General features: G+C 37.6%; 2 protein-coding genes across 2 annotated transcripts in view; one reads left to right on the top strand and one right to left on the bottom strand.

Moving 5' to 3' along the window:
* Nucleotides 1–25939, bottom strand: part of LOC137405635 (phosphoribosylformylglycinamidine synthase-like) — a 114523-nt gene that overhangs the window by 26382 nt on the left and 62202 nt on the right. Inside the window, exons 10-11 of the mRNA XM_068091959.1 lie at nt 25142–25255; nt 24533–24676 (exon numbers count right to left, since the gene is read on the bottom strand). Coding sequence (XP_067948060.1) covers nt 24533–24676; nt 25142–25255 — 258 coding nt within the window. The remainder of the gene's footprint in view (nt 1–24532; nt 24677–25141; nt 25256–25939) is intronic.
* On the top strand, nt 368–22706 carry LOC137405636 (uncharacterized). Its single transcript, XM_068091960.1, has 9 exons — nt 368–415; nt 10056–10610; nt 12732–12866; nt 15924–16040; nt 16956–17147; nt 18415–18648; nt 19083–19277; nt 21057–21080; nt 22279–22706. The coding sequence occupies exons 1-9, from the start codon at nt 398–400 to the stop codon at nt 22333–22335; spliced, it is 1527 nt and encodes a 508-aa protein (XP_067948061.1). The 5' UTR covers nt 368–397; the 3' UTR covers nt 22336–22706.

Genomic DNA, 25939 nt, shown 5'->3' with positions numbered 1-25939 from the left:
TAAGTACATTCTAATTGGCTCGCACCTTCATCATAACATTATTATTGGCCACAAGATATACACCACCATGGCACCACCAGCAGGGAGTGGTCCGCTTAAAATCAAAATGGTGGGTTCAACAGCAACCATGTTTTGTTGGTCAAACATGGTTAGAATGATTGATAAAAGAATTTAGTGTTTGCATCAATCATGCATGTTCAAAAGAACTGTGTGTCTGAGTTATATGAAGAACCGAAGCTAGGCTCCTCCCATTTGACCTTAGCGGTTCAGGGGCAGCGGGTTTTGCTCATACAATCCACCCCTGCTCGACATCCAAAGCTGATGTGGGAAACTAGCGGATGAGATAATCTGGGAGTCAGTTGGTTTAGTGAGAAGCAGCAAGTAGTGGGAGAGCAGTATGGTGGTGAATAACGAGGTAAGTCTGATAGGGTGTGGGTAACTTTGGACATAGGAGTGAGAGAGTCGCTGATGGGTAAAGAGATGATGCCCTGAGGGAGTAAGAGGTTGAAATGAGAGATGGGGTGAAGGAGTGAGTGTAGGATATGGGTGAGGGAATGGGGCAATGTAAGGGGTGAGGGAGTGGGTCATAGGGAAGACGTAAGAGATGGGAATGAAAGTGAAAATGCCTCGTACCGCTATATCGAGACAGCAATTTGAAAGATTTTTCCTATTGTAGAGACGTTAAAAACATTTTCAATGCGAAGCATTGGAAATACTTACTAATTATAATCAATGTAGCATTTTTTCAAAGTGTCTAGTTTGAGATTGAGAGGATTCCATAAATGGAGAATGGAAGCTTCTACATAGAAACTTAATTCGGCACTGAATTAGGGTTGTTAAAACATTTCATGTTGTATAAAATATTCCAATAATAATACACTTTAATTTGTTTAATAAGGTTCCACAGCCTATAAGCTTGTCAATTGGTTAATAAATGCTGCAGGTAACACATCCATTTAGTAATCTATAGGGTAAATACATTACATCACACTATAAAAAGAAAATTAATATAGAAGTGATCAGTAAAAAGGCTTATATTGTTCCTTTACTTTACAGACTAGCAAACCAAGATACAGGCTAGTAATGTATGACTTCAGAGATAGAAGAGGTGATAGAGAAACATGGCATAACTTACTCTGACTTACTCTCAGAATGTAGCTTACTCTGACTTACCCTAAGCATGTAACTTACTCTGACTCACCCTAAGCATGTAACTTACTCTTACTTACCCTAAGCATGTAACTTACTCTGACTTACCATAAGCATGTAATTTACTCTGACTTACCCTAAGCATGTAATTTACTCTGACTTACCCTAAGCATGTAAGTTACTCTGACTTACCCTAAGCATGTAACTTACTCTTACTTACCCTAAGCATGTAACTTACTCTGACTTACCCTAAGCATGTAACTTACTCTGACTTACCCTAAGCATGTAATTTACTCTGACTCACCCTATAAGCTTGTTTAAACCAACTTGTTTGATATATTCTATTTTTTGGTATTGTTTATGTATTTTTTAACATTCATCAGACTCCTCACTTTCACTTATCAAAATGCCAAGCTTTAAGAAACTTACAACTACTCCAGATGTCTAGTCAAATATTTGCTGGAATATGAATCATATGTTAAAAGGTTCGCATAAGTAGAGAGTTGACTGTAGCGAAACATTACTTGAATAGGTTTCGACTTTAGGGAGCATTGCATGATTGAGCTCCAAGCGCTGCGTGTTGTGATGCCGGTTTTACATTTTAGCTGCTTGTTAATCGTATGAACACGTGACAAAAAGTGAGTCAATAATTTCACCATGCTAAGTTTTAAACAGTCAGCGTTTAGTTTGTGTTTCAACTTATCACCTCATCACCAACTAAAGTGCTCAGAGATTGTAGCGAAGCCTCTCCTATAACTCTTTTAGAGTCATGCACCACATATTTAAAAGATGAATAGGAAACATTGGCATGGTTCTACCATTACATACTCTGAAAAAAACAGACTGGCTTCCGTTTATCATTATCCAGCATCAAATTTTAAAATTATGCCGGAGCTTGATGACACATTTTTGTTTCAAGATGTTAAAACAATGGCTATTGAAGAGTGAATGTCAGCGTGATTGAATGTGATTGAAAAGAGACTTTTATACTTACTTAAACTGAAACTGTTTGGAGTCGTCTCCCACCAGCTCACTGATTAAATTTTTGAATCAATAGCATTTAATCAAAAGATCTTTATAGATATAGAATAGCAAGAAATAATGTTACTATGTAAGGGCAGGCCTGGAACACTCATGAAACGGGAAAGATTTTCCCTGACTGCAATATCTATGCTATTAATAGTAAATTTACTCTATCATTAACAAGTCAACTACTTGCATACAAGTGTCAACTACTTGCATACAAGTGTCAACTACTGTACTTACATGCAAGTGTCAAGACTTGAAAGATGCATCAGACTAGGTTCCCTAATATAAAGCTCTGCCAATCAAAAGCAGATCCTTGGGAAAAACGCTCTCTTTTAGCACTTGAAACTTCCGGAAGCCAAGATAAACAATTTCCAATAATTAAATTTTATTGAGAGTTGCCTACTGAAGTAAAAATAGTATAAACCAACACGACCTTCTATATCTGCCCAGCGCAGTGACATTATATGACGAGTGGTGAAGTGCATTACCAGCAGATGTAAGCCTTCACACCCCCATGCTAGCAATTAGCATTTGCTATAGTTGCACACACACCTCAGTCATGCTAAACCCTTGGGAGCCCGACATACACTTCCACCAGCAAATCGCCTCACACAGGAGATTAAAAGCAAATAAGGAGAGTACAGCGCGCGGTTGTATCCTTAGCGAGTGACAGCATTGCGTGTGCTTGGAACAGCAAATGACATGTAGTACAAGTTGACAGTAGGACGTTACTAAACTGCCAGCAGTGATGGTGTCGGTCGTATCTAAATCCAGTAACTGGAAGGTGAGTCAGAGGAAGATGGTTGGTGTAAGAAGAGAACGGTGGGACTTGCATGAGCTGCCAATGTAGTAGAAGTGAGTAAAGTACTGTTGGTGATGGCAGCGGGTCGATCGCATGAAATGAAACATTTCTGCTTGCATAACATTGGTGCTGTCAGAAGAGAGCAACAGTAAAAACCACTAAACACAGTATATTTAAGCAGTACATTTCCTTCACCGCCTTTTCAGTGAGTTAGACTTATTCATGAGCTGGGACAGGTTCAGTACACCAAGTTTTGTTTTTGGAACACCCGACATGAAGACTACTATTATATGAAGACTACGTGTAGATAATCTCTCCAGTTAGAGTAACAAAACCTCTCAAATTCCTCTACCTACCGCAATGAGCGCAAATGTTCTAGTCATCTTGTCAAAACAGACCTTATTTACTTATGACATACAAAGAATAGAGTGATACTGTACTAGCAATTCTAGTCTAGAATAGAGTGATGCTGTCTTAAAATAGAGTGATACTGCTTTAGATTGGAGTGATGCTGTTTTAGAATGGAGTGATACAGTATTCAAATAGCGCAGTGGTTCCCAACTGGTGGTCCATTGACCCCTACGGGTCCACAGGAGGTTTTGAGGGGTCCACAGGCTGGTGCCAGTATTGGTTTTTCTAGCTAGTTATTTACAGCTATTTCTGTTTTGTAGTGATTGGATCAATGATATAAAACCCTAAAAGGATAGGCGACGGCTATCATATGGGTGGGGTTTAATGATCAAGCTCTGTTGGGATTGTGCTAGCCTGGGTTTCGGGGCTAATCCAATTCCCGCGGGGTGGTCGCGTCGTCTTGTTAGGTTTTTGGGTCCAGACTTTTTTTACCTATGTGCATAAATCGCTGGATAGTACCTGATTTCCGGTTAGTAGTACAAAACAACACAACCTCTAACCAGCAAACACGTAATTCTCTCTCTCCCTCTTCAATTTCAGCAATATACTAAGATTCATGGCAAATAAAACATTTCAATTTACAATGCATTGTTATAAACACCATAGATTATGGTGTTTATAAAGGGGTCCGTGACTTTTAGATAAGGAGCTCCGGGGGTCCATGGCTCCAAGGTAGTTGGGAACCACTGATTTAATAGCGTGAAACTGTCTTCAAATAGAATGATAGTTGCATGCACACAAATGCATAACACTTAGTTGGAACCCATGCTAAAGCAACACAAATGCATGACACCTAGTTGGAACCCATGCTAAAGCAACACAAATGCATGACACTTAGTTGGAACCCATGCTAAAGCAACACAAATGCATGACACTTAGTGGGAACCCATGCTAAAGCAACACAAATGCATGACACCTAGTTGGAACCCATGCTAAAGCAACACAAATGCATGACACTTATTTGGAACCCATGCTAAAGCAACACAAATGCATAACACTTAGTTGGAACCCATGCTAAAGCAACACAAATGCATGACACTTAGTTGGAAGCCATGCTAAAGCAACACAAATGCATGACACTTAGTTGGAACCCATGCTAAAGCAACACAAATGCATAACACTTAGTTGGAACCCATGCTAAAGCAACACAAATGCATGACACTTAGTGGGAACACATGCTAAAGCAACACAAATGCATGACACTTAGTTGGAACCCATGCTAAAGCAACACAAATGCATGACACTTAGTTGGAACCCATGCTAAAGTAACACAAATGCATACAAGCTGTAGCTACAATTAGCTGGACAAGAAATATGTGAATGGTTTTATTGGAAAAATCATTTTTGTTAGAAAACTCTTTAGAAAATGAACACATTATTTTTGTACCAGATAATCATAAATGTTCATCTACCGACAACAAATATGTTAGTTGCTGATGAAAGCTTTGCAACCTTCGGCAGCAACAACATGACCAATAAACAGCCCCAACAAGTGTGGGCGAAAAGTAGGTGAAAGGTGGAAGGTAGGTGAAAGGAGAGGTGGTTGAAGGTTGAGTGAAGGTGAAAGGAAGGTGGAGAGAAAGCGGAGCGAAGGGTGAAGTTAGGTAGAGAGAAAGTTGTGAAACGAAGAAGGGAAGGTGGAGTGAAAGAAAAAGGTTGAGCAAAGGTGGACAGAGGGAGGGTTGAAGAAGAAAAGGAGGTGGGATAGTCTAATATTTTGTAACGGTTCTCTTAGTATGATTTTAACTTTATTTTCTTTAAAATAAAGTTATAATAACATAATTTAATAACATTATTTTCTTTTTCTTTATTTTATTAAAACTTTATTTTCTCACTTGAAAATGAATTTGCACAAAATCTTATCCAAGAAAAATCGAAAATTTTCTATTATTTGTGATTGCTTTTGATTTTGAGGTGATCGGATCGCCAGAGAATTTCAAGATTAAAATTGGTATAACTTGCTTACGATGAAAATATTCAGATCAAGTGAAAGTGCGATTATGACGTCTATAGTTGCAAAGAGACTGACGGAATAGAGACGAGTAATGCTGTAACTTGAACGTAATAGCTGATATAAACTATAGCAATAATAGCCACTAGTGGCGTCACACGTATCTTTCTTCTGAGCGTTTTAGTCGCGGTCAAGTTTTGGTAGTTTAAAACTTGAAACATCCTGACGGTCAGATCACCACAAACATCAGAAACAATTGCACATACCGATACTTTCTGATATAATCTACTAAACATTTGTGTAAGTTTATCATTAAGACTATTATAAGGCAGATCAATCAATTCTATGATTGATCTGAAACTAAATTTTATGACAAACTTCCCAGAATGGAAAGAAAATGTTCTGCATTCCCGTTTACTAGTTGAAATCTCATAAATTTAATTGAGCGTTTTCTATGTGAAAGTGAACCAAACAACCTAAAAATCGGTTTAACAGTCACTGGACCCATCATGACAATAAACAGATAATGAACGCCGTCGTAAACGGACAGTTCCTTTACGTGGTGACAGAGCATATCTAGTAGAAAGACTACGCTGTCAGGTCTATGCTGCCAGGCTGCACAATAGGAAACCACAAAATAATGGTCATCTGGCAGCTACTGAACGCTAACCAGTTTCTATCGTCAAGCCTGCAGCATACTACACCGTCGTCTAAAGCATGCAGGAAGCCCTAGCTCCTTCATGGTTCAGCTCTCACGGCTTGAGTACTTTGCTGAGTAAAAAATAATCATTAAAAATTAAACACGCAAAAAATAAAAACACTAAAATACATAAATCTGTCTCATGTTCTTGCCTAGTGAGATCCCTCCATGAGCGTCATTGTAACAGAAGTCATCAGGGTTCACTATTTTCCTGTTGTTTTGTGACGTGTAAAAATGCAGTGCTTGGGAAACCCCTTCATCATGCCTCTTAAGCATCCACAACCCTTAAAATTATCTAATAAACGTAAGAAAAAGAGTAAAAGGCTCATGATTAATAAAAAATGATTTTATTAGATACTAGCTGTGCTACCCGGCGTTGCCCGGGTAATAAAATTTTTTTTTGAACAGATCAGTTACATCAAAAATCGTAGGAAAAAGAAAATATAAACAGCAATGGCGCGTGTATTTCATATCTTTGAAGGAGAATTTTCCTCCAAAACAATTTAGGGTAACTCGACTGGATGGGTTATCTCCCTAGCAAATCTCTTCATTATGTTGATTAGGAGACGTTGTCCCAGATGGTTATTCCCTTTTTGTAAAGAACTTATGAAGTGTAAATTGCTTCTCCGTTTGTTAATGAATGTTTCCATTCTGTTTCCGGGGCTGTTCCAATTTCAATGCACATGCTCAGGTTTGTTCCGAATTTATGTTTGAGATCGAAGACGAACAAATCTCCAAATTTTTGGTTGAAAACCTAGTTCCAAGAGCCGAGGTTCCACTGTATATGATCAGTACACAAATCGCCAAATTTTAATTTCGAGATAAATTATTGTTGATATATTGTGAGGCCGAATAAATTAGGACTAAAGAAACAGAAAACGAAGAAGCATCGCGTTGCATATACTTGGATCCCAAAAATTTCTGAACAGAAGCTTGTAACTCGTGGACGCAAGGCTAAAATAATTAGCACGCGTGTGGTGTATGCGGTATATGAAAACAAGTTTGTCACTATGCCGTTCTAGCTCAGTGGTAGAGCGCCTGGATTATTGACTTGATGATGCATTCGTGGTAATTGTTGTGAGTTCAAATCCATCAAAATGCAAAATTTAATTATCAAGATTTTAATACCTATAGCTGGAGGGACACACATACTTTGAGAAATATAAATATAGATTAGACATGCACCATTTTTGGTTTGATCCGGTGGCTCCGGTTAGTTTCTATTAAACTGAGTCGAATATTTTATTTTCAGACATCGGACAAAACCGGAAACCTTGGTTAACCGGTGCGAGTTTGAGGTGCGATTTTTCGGTACGGTTTACGTTTCCATATCATAAAAACTGCGCCTGCATGCTTGGACCAGATACACAGAATCTTCCATGGAAATTGACACTATTTTCTCTTGAACGGTTTTTTTAATCTTTGCTTTACATATATGTAAATATCACATCTATTCTCAAAAGCTATTTATATTTCATTACAAAAACCTAAAGTTAAGGTTCATGAAAAGAGGATGTTCAGGTGGCCTCAGTGTCATGTTAACCGCAAGCAATTGTGACATCGTTTGGTGAGTCATCATTTGTGTCGGTTATAAATGGTGTTCGATGGAAGTTGAGGTCTATAACCGAATTGGCATGGGGAGACAAATCGTGCATGTCTAGATTAGATATAGATGAGTGATTATATATATAGATGAGTGTATTATTTTCCATTAGGCGAATTTTCTCTTTTCTCGAGTGCGCCCATCTCGATTAACCACTAAAGATGAAGGGTAACTGTATCACCAACTTGAGCTAAGAATAGTTGCAGATATCCGGCAGTACACCAAAACCCTATTTAAGCACCATATAGTTGTCTAGTCACCAATAGTACGGCCTATTGATACTGATTCAGTCCTAGGGTTGTTATGGTAACCGTGCTAACAAATAATAAACACTAATTGTTGTAGACACAAATTAATCATTACTCTTCTCACCTAGTTTTCATTACAATTAGATGCTATGATATTGCGGTATGCGCATTATGACATTGTTAGACATTAATTTAGTCATAATATAATTACCAGAGGCGCTGTAACTATTTTATTAGACCAAACATACATTGGACCAAGTAGCCCCTTATTGACATACATAATTTTCGATAGTATCTGCTACTATAACTTCATAGCAGAGTCCTTTTACTGATGCCGAATCTTGAAGCAATTTACTGCATGACACGAAACTATTGTGATATCGCTGAGGCTGTGAGTTGCAGGATGTTTAGGCATGTATAGTTAGGATAGACAGTTGAAATATACCTAGCCAGAGTAAGTGCCGTCGCGTATTTTTATTACCACTAAACTTACACCTCACCTAGTCTACATGTCCGTTCACATGTCTATAAAATGAATAACAATAGAAAGCCTTTATAACTTTATTGATTCAGTTTTTAGATATAATTTAGGCTTTTACATTAAGTTTTTACTTTGTTTTACATAATGTACTTGTTTAAATGCCAGAGTTTATTGCTTGAAGTATTTCTCAGTTTTTTGGGCTCTGGAATGAATTAAAAACGGCAATGTGGTCTTATAGGAACACTTGCTTCATCACGCTACGATTCTAACATAGAAAATAAACATTAGATTTCGTGTTGAGGTTTGACTATAGATTCTTCATAGGCCTTTACTCACGATTCTTATTGTTGCTATTTTGACAAGATGTCATAGTTAGAATTTTATTATAAAATTAACAAATATCAGGCACATGAGCAAAAATTAAGAAAAATATTACGCTTCTCACTTCAAATTATATTTTAACATAACATTTAGAAAAGTCCCGAAAGTCATCATTTTTCAAAATTATGACAAGTTAAGAAATAAAAATCTAGTGAAGCAGCCTGCTTATACAAAAGTGAAAATTGAGGTTACCGTAAAACCTCTACTGAATGCCATGGCGCTCTATTTTTCAACTCTTCTTCTATAGCTGTAGCGGTTAAGTAGAGGTGGTGTTCAAATAGACGAGGAGTTCAATTAGAGGTTTTATGGTAGACTGATTACAGTGATATCACCGAGTATGCAGATGTACTGACAATTCCAAACCGTCAATTGCTTTCTTTTCTAGCTGAACTACTTAATGCTTTTTTAAAAACTCGGTTTTGACAGAGTGTACCTGATAGGAATACACAAGTGAAAGAGAGTGAATAATAGAGAGGAGGTATATATACATGTATTACTTTATTGGTAATAATTTCATTTCAAATAGAAATGTTTTTCAAATTATGCCATACAACAATAATAAAACAAAAAAGAGTAGGAGAGTGTGGTGAGTTGATGACCACACTGACTAGTAATTACTAGCTCGAGCCAGCCATTAGCACAGCAATATGGCCTGTCACTTGTAATCAGACTGATCAAACCAGCAAAGCAGTATCGTATAAGGCTTCTTTCTATCAACCTCTTCTCAATGATCAATAGTCAGTGTTGGTCAGGTCCTTCCCATGAAATCAGCTGCCCGATTCTTCTAATTTAATTTTATATGCCATCCGCCTAAATTGTCTAGGTCTATTTTTAGGCCGACAACCATGACAATACATATTTGTTGAGAGAATTACAGTAAGTCGGCACTTGGAGCCAAATGGTTATGAGGATGTATTGATTGTAATCTATTACAGACACCAAATTGGTCATGTGACCTGCGAGGAAAGCTAAAATAGTGGAGTGAGTAGACACCCTGGAATTGGGTCAGAGAGAGTAGGATCTCAAGCTGTAGGTTTAAAATATGGTTAATATGCATACTGTAGTCCACTGCAGCTTTTTTATTCGGTTTCATAAGTTAGTTGACCCTAACCCTCTAACGCAAGAGCCACAAGAGGGTTGTCCAAAAACGAAACAAGCCTTTTGTGTTTTCAAATTCTCATTAGAAAACTTTATAAAGTAGGGGTTCATAAAGTTGCTCATAAAGTAGGGGTGATGACAGGCCTACTGTGTATAATCATTAACATGGTGCAATGGCCTAACACTTTATATTCTCTTTCAGAACATTATGTCCGATGATAAAATCATGACTCAAGCCTCGGTCAACAAAAAAAATACTCCACAGACCAACAATAATGGCACACCAAAGACACGCAAATCCGAACACAATTCAGTGAGTACGAAGGGCAGGGCAGTACAGGGCGTCGACTCACTAAACGGAAATGGCAGGGAAACTGACAGTGACATCACCTGTATAGAGGAATCTCGAGTCGATAGCCCAAAAACGCAAGTTACGACAGTGTGTCTGCACACAAGAGAAGAGACTGCAGATGATGTGTTGACAGAAAAACATAGCCCTGCTAGAGAAAATGGCCTCAGCTCATCAACAGTGGATGGTAAGCAGACAGAGAGAAGTCGGTTTACCAAGCAGCAGAGTGAGGCCTCCTCGTCGGGTGCCACAGCCGAAATGAACACAATGAATGATTCGATGATAACGAATGAGAGCAGCCTGGCCGACAAGTCACTCGTCACCTCAACAAGCCTCGTGACAGACAAGAGTGTTGGAGCGCAGAGTGGCCAGAGTGAAGGCAGCGACCAGTCGGATGCTATCATAAAGGTATGTAGTCTGCATAGTCTCACATTTACTCAGAGTTGATGCAAGGCTCATCAGTGTTCATGTGAACAGGAGTTAGGAAGCAAGGTTATACAACAGAAGGATGCAAACATACCAGCTAGAGTATAGTGCACCAAAATTACTATATTTCCATACAGCGAGTGTAGCAAAATTTGGGCACGTCGATGCCGAAGTGCTATGCTGGGCTGACAAGCAGATTATGTTTCCATAGGGCGTTATACTAGAGCCCTATGGCAGGGCTAGTACAAACAGGCTAGCATTACCATTGCGATGTCGTTGGTCCCTAAAGCCAATTCCACGGCACAAAAATGGCGCATCGTACAGGGTGTTTCGTTTCCAAACAATGACACTGAATCACGGTAAAATGAGAGCGACACGGCTGTTACCATGATGGCATTGCAGCGTCATATAGGGTGGGGGAGTTGCTACGCTATCCCGGTACGGAAACTCAGTAAATATGAGGGTTTGTGCTATGCTATGGACATTCGTTTACAGCCAATCTAGGCATTTTCTAGCACTGTTATACAATCAGCTTATGTTGTCGACAAGTTGTTATAGTATAATTTGCTCTTTTTATTTGAAGATTTGTTACATTATTGTTTTTTTATTTTATTTATTTTATGGAATGAGCAACATTTGTTATGACTACAGTTACTGGGCATGTAGAATCAACAAGGGAATAATGACAAAAACACCCACATAAGCTTCCCAGTGTGCATTTAAATATCGAGACAAAATGAGAAGAACGCACAGCGTGGCCAAAATTACTCCTTCAACTTATTTAGGGTTGCTGCAAATTATGAGACAATGCGTTATTTACACAAAAGGTACAATAAGAGTTGTATTGATATTTGAAGAACTTCTAGTCTTCCTATCATGTCTACCCTTTTGGGCATCATCTAAATCGATAAATGCCTTGAGAGAAAGAGAGGAAAGTTAAGGACAAAATTGAAAATGCTCTCCAAGAAATCAGTTTCATTGTAGTTACCTCTAGAGAGAATTAGCCAATAGGCTCAATTATATTGATACTACTACTTTCCATTTGATACATTGGCTGCTTCTCATTCTACTTCAGTTATTATTATTGGAAGGGTTTTTATGAGAAATGTTTGAAAAAGTATTGATACAGATGATTTTTAATCCAGCGAACAACCAGCATAAAAATTTAATTAGCATTTTTTTTACATATATCAGAGTTTGTACTTTTCACAAGAAAGGCTAACGTTTCGCACTGATGCCGAGATCATTGCGTTACGCAGATGGTTTCGACTGCATCGGCACCCAAACCAGTATGTAAATGTTTAGTCGGAGTGCTTATACACCACACATTGCTGATTGACTAATTCTGTTGTCAACGAGGTGACTTGCTTGTTTTGAAAAGTTACTCAAAATAGTAATTATTTTCTTTGCTAAAATATGATTTAAAAATTACCTTGAATGCATAACCCTATTAGACAATTGGACCCCGCGGTGACAAAGCCTGGTCACACAATTCCAGTTTCGAAAAGCTTTACCGCACTTTTTATCTAGCTGATTTCTTGAATACTTGGTTTCTTGGTTTAAGGATTATCAACGTTGGTGAATTGAGCATTCTAGCAAGTATCTGAGAGTGAGAATCCATTACGAAGCAAATTTGAAAGAATTCAATATGGCTGCTCAGAGATTTTTTTGAAAGGCGTAAAATGTTTTGATTTAATTTAGCAAAAAAAGTAACGTAACATTAATAATCGGCTTATACTAGAAGTTGTTTAAATTGCTTTAATGCAATTGTGGATATGGAGACGCCCTGGTTCTCTCCTTTGCAAACTTGGCAAACAACTACAGCTACACATTTGCAAACCACTCAGCTTGACTGAGAGTTGTGGCTGGAGCCTATCGATGCTCAAGGGACTTTTGCCAAACCCAAACTAAAGATGTATAATATAATGAAAATGAGGAGCCAAAATGTGTGTAGGAGAAAAAGTGAAGGGGATTCGAGAGAACAAAGCCATAACTAGCGATGGCTTTAGGTCCTGTATCCTCAATAAATCATCGGTTCTGACTTAACAACTAAAACTTTCAATAGTTTTTCCTGAGAACTTGTACTTAAATCTCTGTTTTCAGGCTGACGGAGTAGAGAATATATGTAAATTCTATGCAAAAAGGCCCGAGGACAAAGATAAATGTTTGCTCCGAGACGTTGCCATAACAGATGATGGCATTATATTAATCACTGACTCAAACAACAGAAATATAAAGGTGAGCCTATGAGCCAAGTCAGCGCCTGACACCATTTTTACAATCCTCGGTTGATAGACGTGGCTCTAACCTCTTCCCAATGTTTAGTTGTCACAACTGATCGCTTGTATAAGGAAAATGTGCCATGATTCTGTAATGAGATCACAAAAGCCATTCAAATATCTATTCGTGCTCTCATGCACTGCTTATACCCTACTGAACCCCGAGCAGCCGCATAGAATAGAGACAGGAAGGAGCGTTAACATAGGATTTGGGGTTGAAAGCCAAAGAGTCGAGGCAAAATGCGATCAATGCTAAAGCTTGTGGCTCATCAGCTGATATTACTCTACAATTGGGTTAGGCAGCTACATTATACCAATAAATCAACATCTCCTCTGATCAGGCCATTAGGTCACTGCATGCTCATCACCCGACTCCCAGACGCCTCGATACTTTTCTAGAGGGTGACTTCTCATTAAGGATGAATTTACACATAATTTTAGTATATTCTATCAGAAAGTATCAGTATTTTTCCATCATTTACATTTATTGGTTTTTGATGTTTGAGGTGATCTGACTGCCAGGATGTTTATAGATTAAAATTGACAAAACTTGATTGCAGTTTAAATGTTCAAAAGGAAAATACATTCGAAACGATGTCACTAGTTACTATCGTTCCTATAGTTGATATCGGCTATTGCGTTCAAGTTACGTGTTACATGACCCTATTTTATTGATCTCTTTGCGACTATAGATGTCATAATCACACTTTCACTTGATCTGAGCATTTTCACCGCACTCAAGTTTTGTCCATAGATTGTAGTCTTGAAACATCCTGACAGTCAGATCACCTCAAACATTAAAAACAATCACAAATGATAGAAAAATACCGATACTTTCTGATAAAATCTACTAAAATTTTGAGGAAATTCAACTCTTCAGAGAGTAGTTCTGAAATTTAGTGACTTCATAATTTTGGTTACCTTATGGTTTTACTGGAAAACAAGGCATACCAATAGTACTGCACTGTTGATATCAGTCTGAGCAACAATCAATTATATTTTACCGTTACTTCCTCGATTTACACCAGACATCATTTGGGCCCTCATTTAAATTGTATTGTCACCTATAGCTACAAATATAACACAGTGTGTAGTTACAGTGATACTATAATTATAGCTACAAATATAACATAGTGTGTAGTTACAGCGATACTCTAGTTATAGCTACAAATATAACATAGTGTGTAGTTACAGCTGTACTACAGTTATAGCTACAAATATAACATAGTGTGTAGTTACAGCTGTACTACAGTTATAGCTACAAATATAACACAGTGTGTAGTTACAGTGATACTATAATTATAGCTACAAATATAACATAGTGTGTAGTTACAGCTGTACTATAATTATAGCCACAAATATAACATAGTGTGTAGTTACAGCGATACTATAATTATAGCCACAAATATAACATAGTGTGTAGTTAAAGTGGTATTTAATTTGATTTTCAACCTGAGTTTTTGAATAGTGTTTATAATGATGTTTATAATTTTCCGCATGATACAGTAGATGTGAGCTTTATTTACACCAGTCGATGCTGTTTAGAGCAAATAAGACTAGAGACAAAAACAAAAAATAATAAAATGAAGTAAATTAGGTGTATTGAAAGAAAAATCTCTTTATCTTTTTCACGTGTCACTATCCCAGTTTTATATGGCGCACCTTCAACCGCAGCGTATCAAAGACCCTTCAAAATAAAAACCATCCGTGAGCTCACCCTACAGGTGCTCTGTTCTCACAGTTCAAGCTGAAATAACAACATGCATAACAGTTTATTGGAAATGGAATTTAAATCACTTGTATACTGTAATAAGCAGTTAAAAAAACCAAGATAACCAATAACACAAAGAAGGAAATCATTTTTCAACCCTCACAACAGGTTATCAGCCGAAGAGAACAATTTACGAACTGCGAAGTGGTTGAAACACGCGTCCTTTATAATAGCATGCATGTACTTTAGTGGTCACGTGACACATTACTCAGGATATTTAAGGAGAGTGTTTCTGTAAAGTTAATGGAACAGACTTACTTAACATCTAGTTAGTCTAAATACAATAATGCTTCAGTATATGTGAAGATTTCTGATCACTTTATCCTAATACAACGGCTATGGTACAAGCTGATAATACAAGTGATACAAGAATATTTAACTTGAGGTGTTTAAAACACTACTTGTTCAAAGTTTAACGTAATAAACCAAAATATTGCTACCTTGCGCTAAAAATAACGTGATGCTATGCTGCTAAAAATAACTATGCTATTACTGTATTCAGTTTCTCGAAAAAAACTGCACAAAAAATTACATGACTTCTTGTTTTGCCAATCATATCAATATAATTGTCCAAAGCAAAAAGTGTTCTTTTTTAAAACAAGTCTTCTGCAAAATTCTTTAAACCACAGGAACTTCCTGAAAATCTGTTTAAAGTCAACTCGGTAATATATCACGACTAACACCAATAGTCACACCATTTCCGACGGAAAAATAACGTAATAGATCATCGAAATTCTTAGACAACTAGACTGGGAGCTGCTCAATTAATACTGTATAGGCATGAAGGCAAGTGTTCAACATAAACACTCTTTCATTGCAACATATCCATAGGCTTATCTATTTCGCATCATCTCCCCGCTATGCAAACACTCCCACAACTCTTTTTCTTCTGTAACTCACTGCCCTTAGCCACGGAAGAAATAATAATGACATACTCCCACACAACGCAGCGGGTCAACATATCTATTGCCAGTCACTAATGCGCTGTCCTAATCCATGACCTGTCACATCATCATTAGCTTGGTAGATGTCTGACAATAGCCCTAATTACGTCGCTGCTGCGTTCTCGACCAACCTTGAAAATTGCTACCGCCACAACACACGCAGGAAAAAACTAGCTCAGTTAAAAAGGAAATTGATTTACGCATTGTTAATTTAAAAGGATTTAATTTCATTCCGAATCCACCTAATTAATTTGAGTGAAAAGAGTGTGTCTAGCAACTTGAACGGTTTGGTCCTTTGTAGCTCTTCACTGTACAAGGAGAGCATGTGAGGACTGTGCGCCATCCAGATCTAAAAGATCCATTTGGCATCGCCTTGCTTGATGAGTCAAGATTCATTGTCGCTGACCGAAAAGGAAAGGCAAGTCATCCGCACTAGCCAGCTTCATCAAGTTGCAGATGCATGTAGTACACCATAAAGTCTACTAATATGTTGTCAATAAGTGTTTGCTCACTTTTAGGCTTTTGTTCGTTTTAAATCTTTTAAATATTTCCACACCTGAAGACTATGTCCAACACTAATCACTTGATTTGGATCTACTAAAACACATTTGAATTAGTTTACCACTCAAAATGCAGACCTGCATTGTTTGCTAGTACAAAAGATGAAAACCAGGGATTTTTCGGGAAGTAATGCATCAAGTTTTTTACAGTTAAAATTTATTAAGTTTGCTTTTGCTAGCTGTGAACAAACTCTGCATAAGTTTTGTTTCTCCGAAGATGGCCATTGTGGTTGGTTTAGGATGCCTTTAGACTGAAAATTTCATTAGAGACTCATTCACAGTATATCTGTCCAAAAAACTGACATTTCTCTAAACAGTTTTTAATGACATCAAGAGTCTCCTCCTGAATGGAGGAGACTTACATTCATTTTGATATAGAACAGGTGCAGCCTCAAAGTATTGCCTAGCAACTACGACAACATATTTACGTAAGTTAGTCAAAATTCTAGGGCTGTTCGTTTATCGTTCACACCACTTATATAATCAGCTCAATTATTCAACCTAAAATCATTTCAGTTTATTAAAAGAAAACAGCTCTTTTTAGTAGGTAAATTAAAATGTGAATGTAAAATACTGCAATATTTCATCACTCTCAGAACTGCCTGATGTTGTCAAATAGACACACTTGAGAGTTGTTCATTCAACGACCAAGTATAGACAAATCCTAATGACACAATAGTTATTATTACTATAATAATTACCGGCTTTGTGAATTGATGAAGTGTTGTGTTAAGATATACCTGCAGTTTTACAATCTCATATTCATCACTCAGGACTTGAAGATATTCACAATGGAAGGCGAGCTATTAGAAAAAGTTGGTCACAACCTTGATAACTATCCAATGAAGGCCCCGACCGGATTGGCGATCAATAGCAAAGGAGAGATCGTGGTGTCCGACTCCACACGTCGATGCGTTTATATCTATCCAATAGAAGGAGCATTTTGTGAAATTATCTGTGGAGAGGTAGGTTTGTTTTAACTTGCATGTAAAATTATCAGCAAACTGATAGGTTTTATAAATATGGGGGCGACCTCTGTTATACCAGACGCTAATTATATGCAAGTGGTTAGTTGCTCTGCTGCCTCAAGCCGTTGTAAAGTTTGGAATTGTCTTCTTATGACCATTAGCGTAACGGAGAGAGCTTATCCAATATAAGAATAAAGTATATCCTTAAAAGAGACAATAGAAACTACAAAAGTTCATGATCACTCGTCATTTCCACATACACTGGAGCCATTTGCGAGACAGATATGGACATTTGAACCAAAACAGCCAAAAACAAATTTGGCAAGTAGCTTATTCCCATGAAAACAATTTTAAAAATAAGACAACTCCCAGTGAAAATGTACCGATTACTAACAAAAGTTTATAAGTTTTAATCTCCATGCTAGTATTTCTCTTATAGTAATATGCAAAATCCTCTCATAATCTAATGACCTTTCCGCTATTCTTATCATTATTACTACTCTTACAGTCTCTTGTATTGTGTGGGATCATCAGGTGAGCTGATAAAGCACAGACAACTAACTATAAGCACAATTGTTCAATAATGTCTAATGTGGGGCAGCTGTTCACTCATCGGGCTGTTAAGCCAAAAATCATGAGTTTGTTGAACCCACTTGAGAGTTTTTTCTAATATCTAAGCTTGGCTTTGGACAGATGGGCGGACAGACACGACTCTTATTATGGTAAAGACTACTAGCTGAATGCCCGGCGGTGCGTGGGTAATAAAAAAGTTTTTGCATAGAAAATTTATTTTTAATTGGCTGCTAAGTTTCTTTACCCAATGAATTTAAGTAACTTAAGCTAGTCTAAATCTTTACTATAATAAGAGCTATTATTATAACTTGAGTCAGCGTTAGAAAAAATGATTGCGCCATGATCTCTCACGCAACCCTTATTTTCAAGCGAGTAGTAACCAATAGTAGTAGTAACCAATAGTATTTCCGCAAGCGCTGCATACATATGTGCATAATTAAGTAAGGCAAGGACAGTATAGCGTAGCGGTTAGCTCGCATGTCCACAACACTGGTGGTTCCAAGTTCAAATCTAGTGAGAAGCAGATTGTTTATTCCTACATTTTAATCGTTATACCTGGACACACGGATGACAGATGATGGACAGACAATCACTGAGATTTATATACAGTATATAGATTAGTATTGTTATTCAAGACATGAGCAAAATAAAATGAACTCTGCTCTAATTCTGTTGATGAATTGTTACACAGGCCGGATTAAAACCCCTACATTTCAAAAAACCAAAGTATGTGGGAGTAACGAGAGATGATGACATAATCGTCTCGGACTACTATAGCAAAAAGATCGCCGTCTTCGACGCTCAGACACACAGCCTCAAGTTCACTTATGGTAACAACTCAACTGACAGGAAGTTGAGTTATCCTAGGGGAGTCACAACCAATTCTCACGGAAACATTCTTATAGCTGATAATTACAATGGAAAGGTAAGGCATTGAAATGTCCTTGGTTGCACGAAAAGGCACTGTGCCGAGGATTTTTATGAGCTTTATGTGATCCGTCTACTTGTCTAGGAGTTGTTTGAACAACACATTTTTATGATGGTCATGCTTAATGCAGCAAAGATACCAAAAATTAAATCAACCGAGACTTACTCATATTTTTACAAATGGCACCCATCATGTGATTGGCTGACCTTAATCAGTTCACTCAATGAGATTCAAACGCTGAACCCACATATGCGTTTGATAGCAAAGACAAAAGAATTTTGCAACCTTGATCTGTTACCAAACCATAAAACTTAAAGATCAGTTAGTAGAAAATGAAAACATGGAGAAGACAACTCCTTCTTCGCGATGTGTACCTAGTTCGATAGTAAAATCATGTAACAGTGACTATGAGCAAACAGTGACTTTTGCAGATTCAAATGGTCAACGGTGAAGAGGGAAAGTTCATCCAATTTGTTTACGGAGACAAGCACAGTATTCATAGAATTCGCTCAGTTGCGTGTGGCAATTCAGGCCACATGGTTGCTCTTGGTAACGGTGGAAAGGTGAAAGTATTTGATATTTCGCAGATGCATGCGAAACCGCCTTCTGACAAGGCCGAGGATGAGGTAAGCTTATATTCATTTCATTGCAGTGCTGAGGCCTTCAATCTACTTTATCAAAAGAATTGCACGAAATGCTCCAAGAACGAATACTAAATCAATATACAATGACATGTACCTAGTATACATATGCGGTAGACGATCCCATAACGTGAACCACCTAAATCGTAAATTCCATTTCATTCGAAAAAATTACTAAACTAAATTTACTAAGAATCAAATTCAACTTGCGGTAGTTTTGTAGAGTCTTAGCGACGTATTATGTAAGATGTAATATAGGTATAACGTAAAGTGTCAAGTCGGTGCAAGTTCGAGTAACGAGATTTAGGCTAAGTAACAACATTCCGATAGCTATCCTTAAAAATATAATTATCTTTCTTGCCGTGCTTAGGAGAAAAAATGGCATATAGGCGTATCTATACTATATAGGCATTGCACCCGATTTGTCTAGTGTGCCATGTGAGAGATCATCATGTGTGCCCATGAAGCACAGAGAATAAGTAGCTGTATAACTACTCAGAAATATCTACAGGCGGCTGTTTGGTGTTAGAGTGTGGGTCTAGATGTCACGAGTTGAAGTATCGTTAATAACAATATTTTATAAGAACATCTAACCTCGGCTTCGGAAAAATAGACGGACAGACAGACACTGCTCTTATGATAGTAAATAAATATTCTTGTTTTACTTTATTTCAGACATGCTATATTTTTCTTTTTACCACAAACCTTGTTGTCCAGAAAAAAGGGCAAAAAATTTGATTGAAATTGAATATGTTTGCTCCCGTTAACTTAATGTAAAATTGCCATAACCATAAGTCATAAACCAAGTGAAAGTGATAAGAAAAAGGAGAAAAGTTACGGATACAAACTAATAACACAACAGTTGCTGTACTGTATTTAAATTAAATAGTTAGGTGCGGTTTTTACTATTCGAATAGCCAAATGATTGAGTTCGGGATGGTCTTGGAATGGATCAGATAATTTACATGCGTTTCACGGTTTATATAATGTAAAAAGCCAGGGTGTCAGGGTGGCTTAGTGGTATCATCTTTGACTATCAACCATGGGGTTGGTGGTTCGAGCCCTTCTTAATGCCAATCTGACAAAAAGCTCTCGGCACGCTTTCAACCTAAATTGCTGAGTCTTTTGGATCTAGGCCTTAACATGGAGGCCCTGCGTACCACACTGACAACATGGTACATTAAAGATCCACCTCTGTCCTTCGCACATTGGACAAGTGAAATGACTACCTGGCTCTGTCAGACTGGACGCTATGCAAAAATGTAGCCCTTCAGGTTAATCTGACAGTTCCAGAAGAAGCCCTTGATAAGCGTTAGGACCACCCAAGATGGCTTATAAAAAACCTAGTCCTGGTGGTGTGTTTCTCTACTAGAGAACACTACCAAGCATTGTCACTACATGACAAAAGCATGCCATTATTATTATTATATAATGTAAAATCCCTATAACGTAAACCGACATGGATAATTTGCGTTGTAAGAGGGTATACTGAGCAATATAACAGTTTTACTCTCTTGCTACTTTAAAATAAAGGTAAAGCTAAAAGGTACTTTAGGAAGAGCAGATATATCGGCAATAATTGCGTCTTCAACCATAATCTAATGATCTATATCTAGGCATCAAGTATTCCGCTTGTTTGTATTATGTAATTACGTATTGTTTATGAAATTTCTGCAGAAAATGCGTTGTAAGGGTTTGTCAATACGAAGAATGATTGTCAAATTGAACTGTGAACATAATTTGAACATGTATCATTCCTTGTAGACGCTACTTCAGGCTCTGTTCAAGGTAGAAAACCATTGATAGTTGTTAGAATTTCTTACTATTGTTTCCACAGCTAGTCGTAGACCATCTTAGTGCTGTTGTGTCAATATCGCTACATTCCACTCCTCTCTTTCCTAACACCACTCAGCAAAGCAGCTTGTATAACTATGGGTTAGATCGACAAAGAATCCTTTCTCTTACTGAATGCACAGACAACATAGGTCATACTCTATATAAGTTTAGCATATAAATTTTACACAACCAAAGGCTTATGAAAAGCTGTAAAAATGTCGAGAAGATGACTCCAACCAGAGACTTCTTTAGTTGATTCATTTGTTTCATTGATGACAACTTAAAGATGAACTTACATAAACTTTAGTAGATTTATCAGAAACTATCGGTATTTTTCTATCACTTGCGATTATTTTTAATGTTTGAGGTGATCTGACTGCCAAGATGTTTTAAGATTAAAATAAACAAAACGTTATCATGGTTAAAAGGCTCAAAAGGAAAATACACGCGTAATGATGTCACTAGTTGATATCAGCTATTGTGTTCAAGTTACATAATTACGCATCTCTATTCTGTCGGTCTCTTTGCAATTATAAACAACATAATCACACTTTCACTCGATCTGAGCGTTTTAACCGTGATCCAAGTTTTGGCGATTTTAATCTTAAAACATCCTGGCAGTCAGATCATCTCAAACGTTTAAAACAATCGCAAATGATGGAGAAATATCGATACTTTCTGATAAAACCTACTAATATTTTGTGCGAGTTCATCTTTAACAAGGAGTTTGAGGTCTTCAAACATTTAATTACTGTTTACTAATTTCAACTACATGTATAGGATATTTATTGTCAGTACTCTTACAAATTCCTTATCAAGAAAACTTGGCAAGCAAATAACCTTACGACGTCAACATTCCAGTCGCTCTTCAGCCTATTTGTATTCGGAGTTTAACTCTGTAACTCCAGTTGCTGATGTGACTAACGATGCTGACTTTGACATTGACTAAATGCTTAAACTCTTACGGTCAGCAGTTACCCACCCCTGGCTTACAGCTAACAATCTCCTCACTTTTCTGCTTTCAACAATGCAAATCCTCTTATCCGCTTTGCATACACAGTATATATTGTGAAATGGCAAATATGATTTACTTATAAGTGCATTTTTTCAAGTCAAAACTTATGGTAAACCGTGATGTGATTCTGTTTAGGAACCAGAACACCAGCCAGATGAACAGGCATCTCAGCATGAGCCGACAGCGCAATGAACGAGAGTAAACTTTGGCTAGAATCAACCAAATAGCACAATGGCTGATGATTATCGGCAAGCAGCGAGTACAACAGCTCAGATGGAGCGTACTATTGCCAGTCCTAACAATTTATTCTCCTAATTAACAGATATAAGGTCAAGGTCGAGGAGTCTGGTTTACTATAGCATTGAAGCTCATTTATATACCATAATCATAGAATAGTTTGCTTTTACATATTTTTTGTTAAAGAGATGCCAAAGGATTAGGATTGGATAGCCTGTGATCCAAATATTTATATAGCTCATTAACGGAGTAGCACATACGTAGCGCAGCACTTGACATTTACGGTTATTTCAATATCCTGCCTCACCTTCTTATCTATACATACATCAGGCCTTCCATAAAAAATAAAATATATAATATACATATAGAGATAGCCTCAGGACTTTATCTATAGGACCCAAGCAAATCACCAGTGAACACTATAATATATATCGCCTCAAGGTTTCATCAAAACGACCCAAGCAATCACCCGTGAATAATATAATATATATAGCCTCAGGACTCCATCTAAACAACCTAAGCGAATCACCCGCGAGCAATATAATATATAGCCTCCGGACTTCATCTGAACAACCCAAGCAATCACCCATGAATAATATAATATATATAGCCTCAAGACTCCATCTAATCAACCCAAACAATCACCCGTAAACAATATAATATTTATAGCCTCAAGACTCCATCTAAACAACCCAAACAATCACCCGTGAACAATATAATATATAGCCTCGAGATTCCATCTAAACAACTCAAGCAATCACCCATGAACGATATAATATATATAGCCTCAGAACTCCATCTAAACAACCTAAGTAAATCACCTGAGAGCAGTATAATATATAGCCTCAGGATTTTATCTCAAGTACCCAAGCAATCACCCATGAACTGATTTACAAGTGAACCACATGAATTTTAAAAGAATCCAAAATGTCACCAAGTTTGTTTCTGATGATGAAAATATCTGGACCAACAGTTAGTTAATGTCACCAAGTTTGTTTCTGATAATGAAAATATCTGGACCAACAGTTAGTTAACAAGGTCAAGGTCAACATGAAAACTGTTTCAATCCAGCACCTTCAAGAGTGACTAGCTATGCTTCTGTGGTCAAGCTGAGAAAATATTATTTAAATATCCTATTTTATAAAAGACGAAAGCATGTAAAAAGATACAAGCATTTATTGAAATATAATATATAATATAATATAGTCCAAATTATTTAAGGTGCCACACATAAATCCATAGGTAGCGGGGTCAACCTGAAGCGCTGATAAACTAACGCCATGTAAATACCTTTCATGCTTGTTATGTTTTGTAACACAATTGAAGCAAAAATCGTGTGATGATTTACTCGTTACTAAACCTCTTTATAACTTATGATAAAAACAAAGCCCAGGCATTTAGTCACTGGACTATTTTGTTAACTGACTCGACTCCAGCCAGGCTCCAAAATATGCTGACCAAAAGATCAAATCCCTTAATCAAGACGCTGTATAAAAGCATTGCTGGCTGAGTCAAAAAGAGGTAACTACAATAACTCATAACAGTAGGGTGCAGCAAGCTCTATTCTCAGAGTATCTCTAGCAGTACTCCACTCAGCACTAGTCAGTGAGAGTCCATACAAGTCAGCAGTAGCCAGAACCAGACAGCAGAAGCTAACATCAGGCAGCAGAAGCTAGCACTGGTCAGTTGGAGTCAGCACTGGTCAGCTAGAGAATCAGCACTAGTTAGCTGGAGAGCCAACGCTAGTCAACTAGAGAGTCAGCACTAGTCAACTGGAGAGTCAGCACTAGTCAGCTGGAGAATCAGCACTGGTCAGCTGGAGAGTCAGCACTGATCAGCTGGAGAGTCAGCACTAGTCAGTTGGAGAGTCAGCATTGGTCAGTTGAAGAGTCAGAACTAGTCAGTCGGAGAGTCAGCAGTGGTCAGCTGGAGAGTCAGCACTGGTCAGCTAGAGAGTCAGCACTAGTCAGCTGGAGAGTCAGCACTAGTCAGCTGGAGAGTCAGCACTGGTCAGCTGGAGAGTCAGCGCTGGTCATCCAAAGCTGCTGCCAACATGAATCAAGGCTAGTGAAAACAGTTAGTCCGGGTTAGCTAATAGTCTTTTGCATTATAAGCACATCTACTGACTGCTAAGATAGATTATAAAACTCACCAGCTTGAGGAGGTTTTTTCTGTAAATGCTCATCGTAAATCGACCCAATTCCGGCACTGAACATGATTGGCTTTACCCACTCTCGTCTCGATCCATTCAAGAAAAGCCCAAAAGATCGTGCGAATCCACAGATTACAGGTTCCCCTGTTATAGGTAAGTTGAAAAAGTCATCAAATAATACGTATAGAAACGCAAAACTAGTGAAACTCGAAGTAGGAATAGAAAAATGTCTTTGTGTTACTACTGGTTAAACACCACAGGGTTGTACAAAGCAAATTATCTATAAACATCGCAGCAATTTGGCGAGTAGATAAAGACACTTTTAATAATTACTTAAAACTTACTTGAAACAATTGAAAGAAAAGTTTAATTTTACGCTAGCAGGTAGTAGAATGTAGCTGATAAACTGCTCAAACGTGAACTCACAATCTTTGGAGTTGTGCACACACGTACAAGTAGAGCAACGATAAGTGTTAATATGAAAGACAGTTTAGAGTCGTTGTTAGAGAAAGTGTTCAAACTTGGACAAAACATTGATTGTGCTTGCAAAGCATGAACGGCAGCTGTGCGTCGTGAAAGTGACATGAAAGACAAGCACGTGAAACTCACCATATTTATTACCATAATCAGAGGCTCCATTGCTCGCATCAATAATAACCTGCAGGGGAGAGGCAAAGTTCGGAGGATACTCGAATGACGAGTTTTCCCATGGTAGTTTATGACCTAAAATAAAAACAACTAGCAGGTAAAAAGTATAGAGGTGAACAGACTGAACTAGCAGGTAAAAAGTATAGAGGTAAACAGACTGAACTAGCAGGTAAAAAGTATAGAGGTGATCAGACTGAACTAGCAGGTAAATGTATAGAGGTAAACAGACTGAACTAGCAGGTAAATGTATAGAGGTGAACAGACTGAACTAGCAGCTAAAAAGTATAGAGGTGATCAGACTGAACTAGCAGGTAAAAAGTATAGAGGTGAACAGAATGAACTAGGAGGTAAAAAGTATAGAGGTGAACAGACTGAACTAGCAGGTAAAATGTATAGAGGTGAACAGACTGAACTAGCAGGTAAAAAGTATAGAGGTGAACAGATTGAACTAGCAGGTACAAAGTATAGAGGTGAACAGACTGAACTAGCAGGTAAAAAGTATAGAGGTGAACAGACTGAACTAGCAGGTAAAAAGTATAGAGGTGAACAGACTGAACTAGCAGGTAAAAAGTATAGAGGTGAACAGACTGAACTAGCAGGTAAATGTATAGAGGTGAACAGACTGAACTAGCAGGTAAATGTATAGAGGTGAACAGACTGAACTAGCAGGTAAATGTAAAGAGGTGAACAGACTGAACTAGCAGGTAAAAGTATAGAGGTGAACAGACTGAACTAGCAGGTAAAAAGTATAGAGGTGAA

This window comes from Watersipora subatra, chromosome 10 (assembly GCF_963576615.1).
Source record: "Watersipora subatra chromosome 10, tzWatSuba1.1, whole genome shotgun sequence".
NCBI lineage: Eukaryota > Metazoa > Bryozoa > Gymnolaemata > Cheilostomatida > Watersiporidae > Watersipora > Watersipora subatra.
Note: the sequence above shows the minus strand (reverse complement) of the source record. Positions and strands in the feature narration are given on the sequence as shown.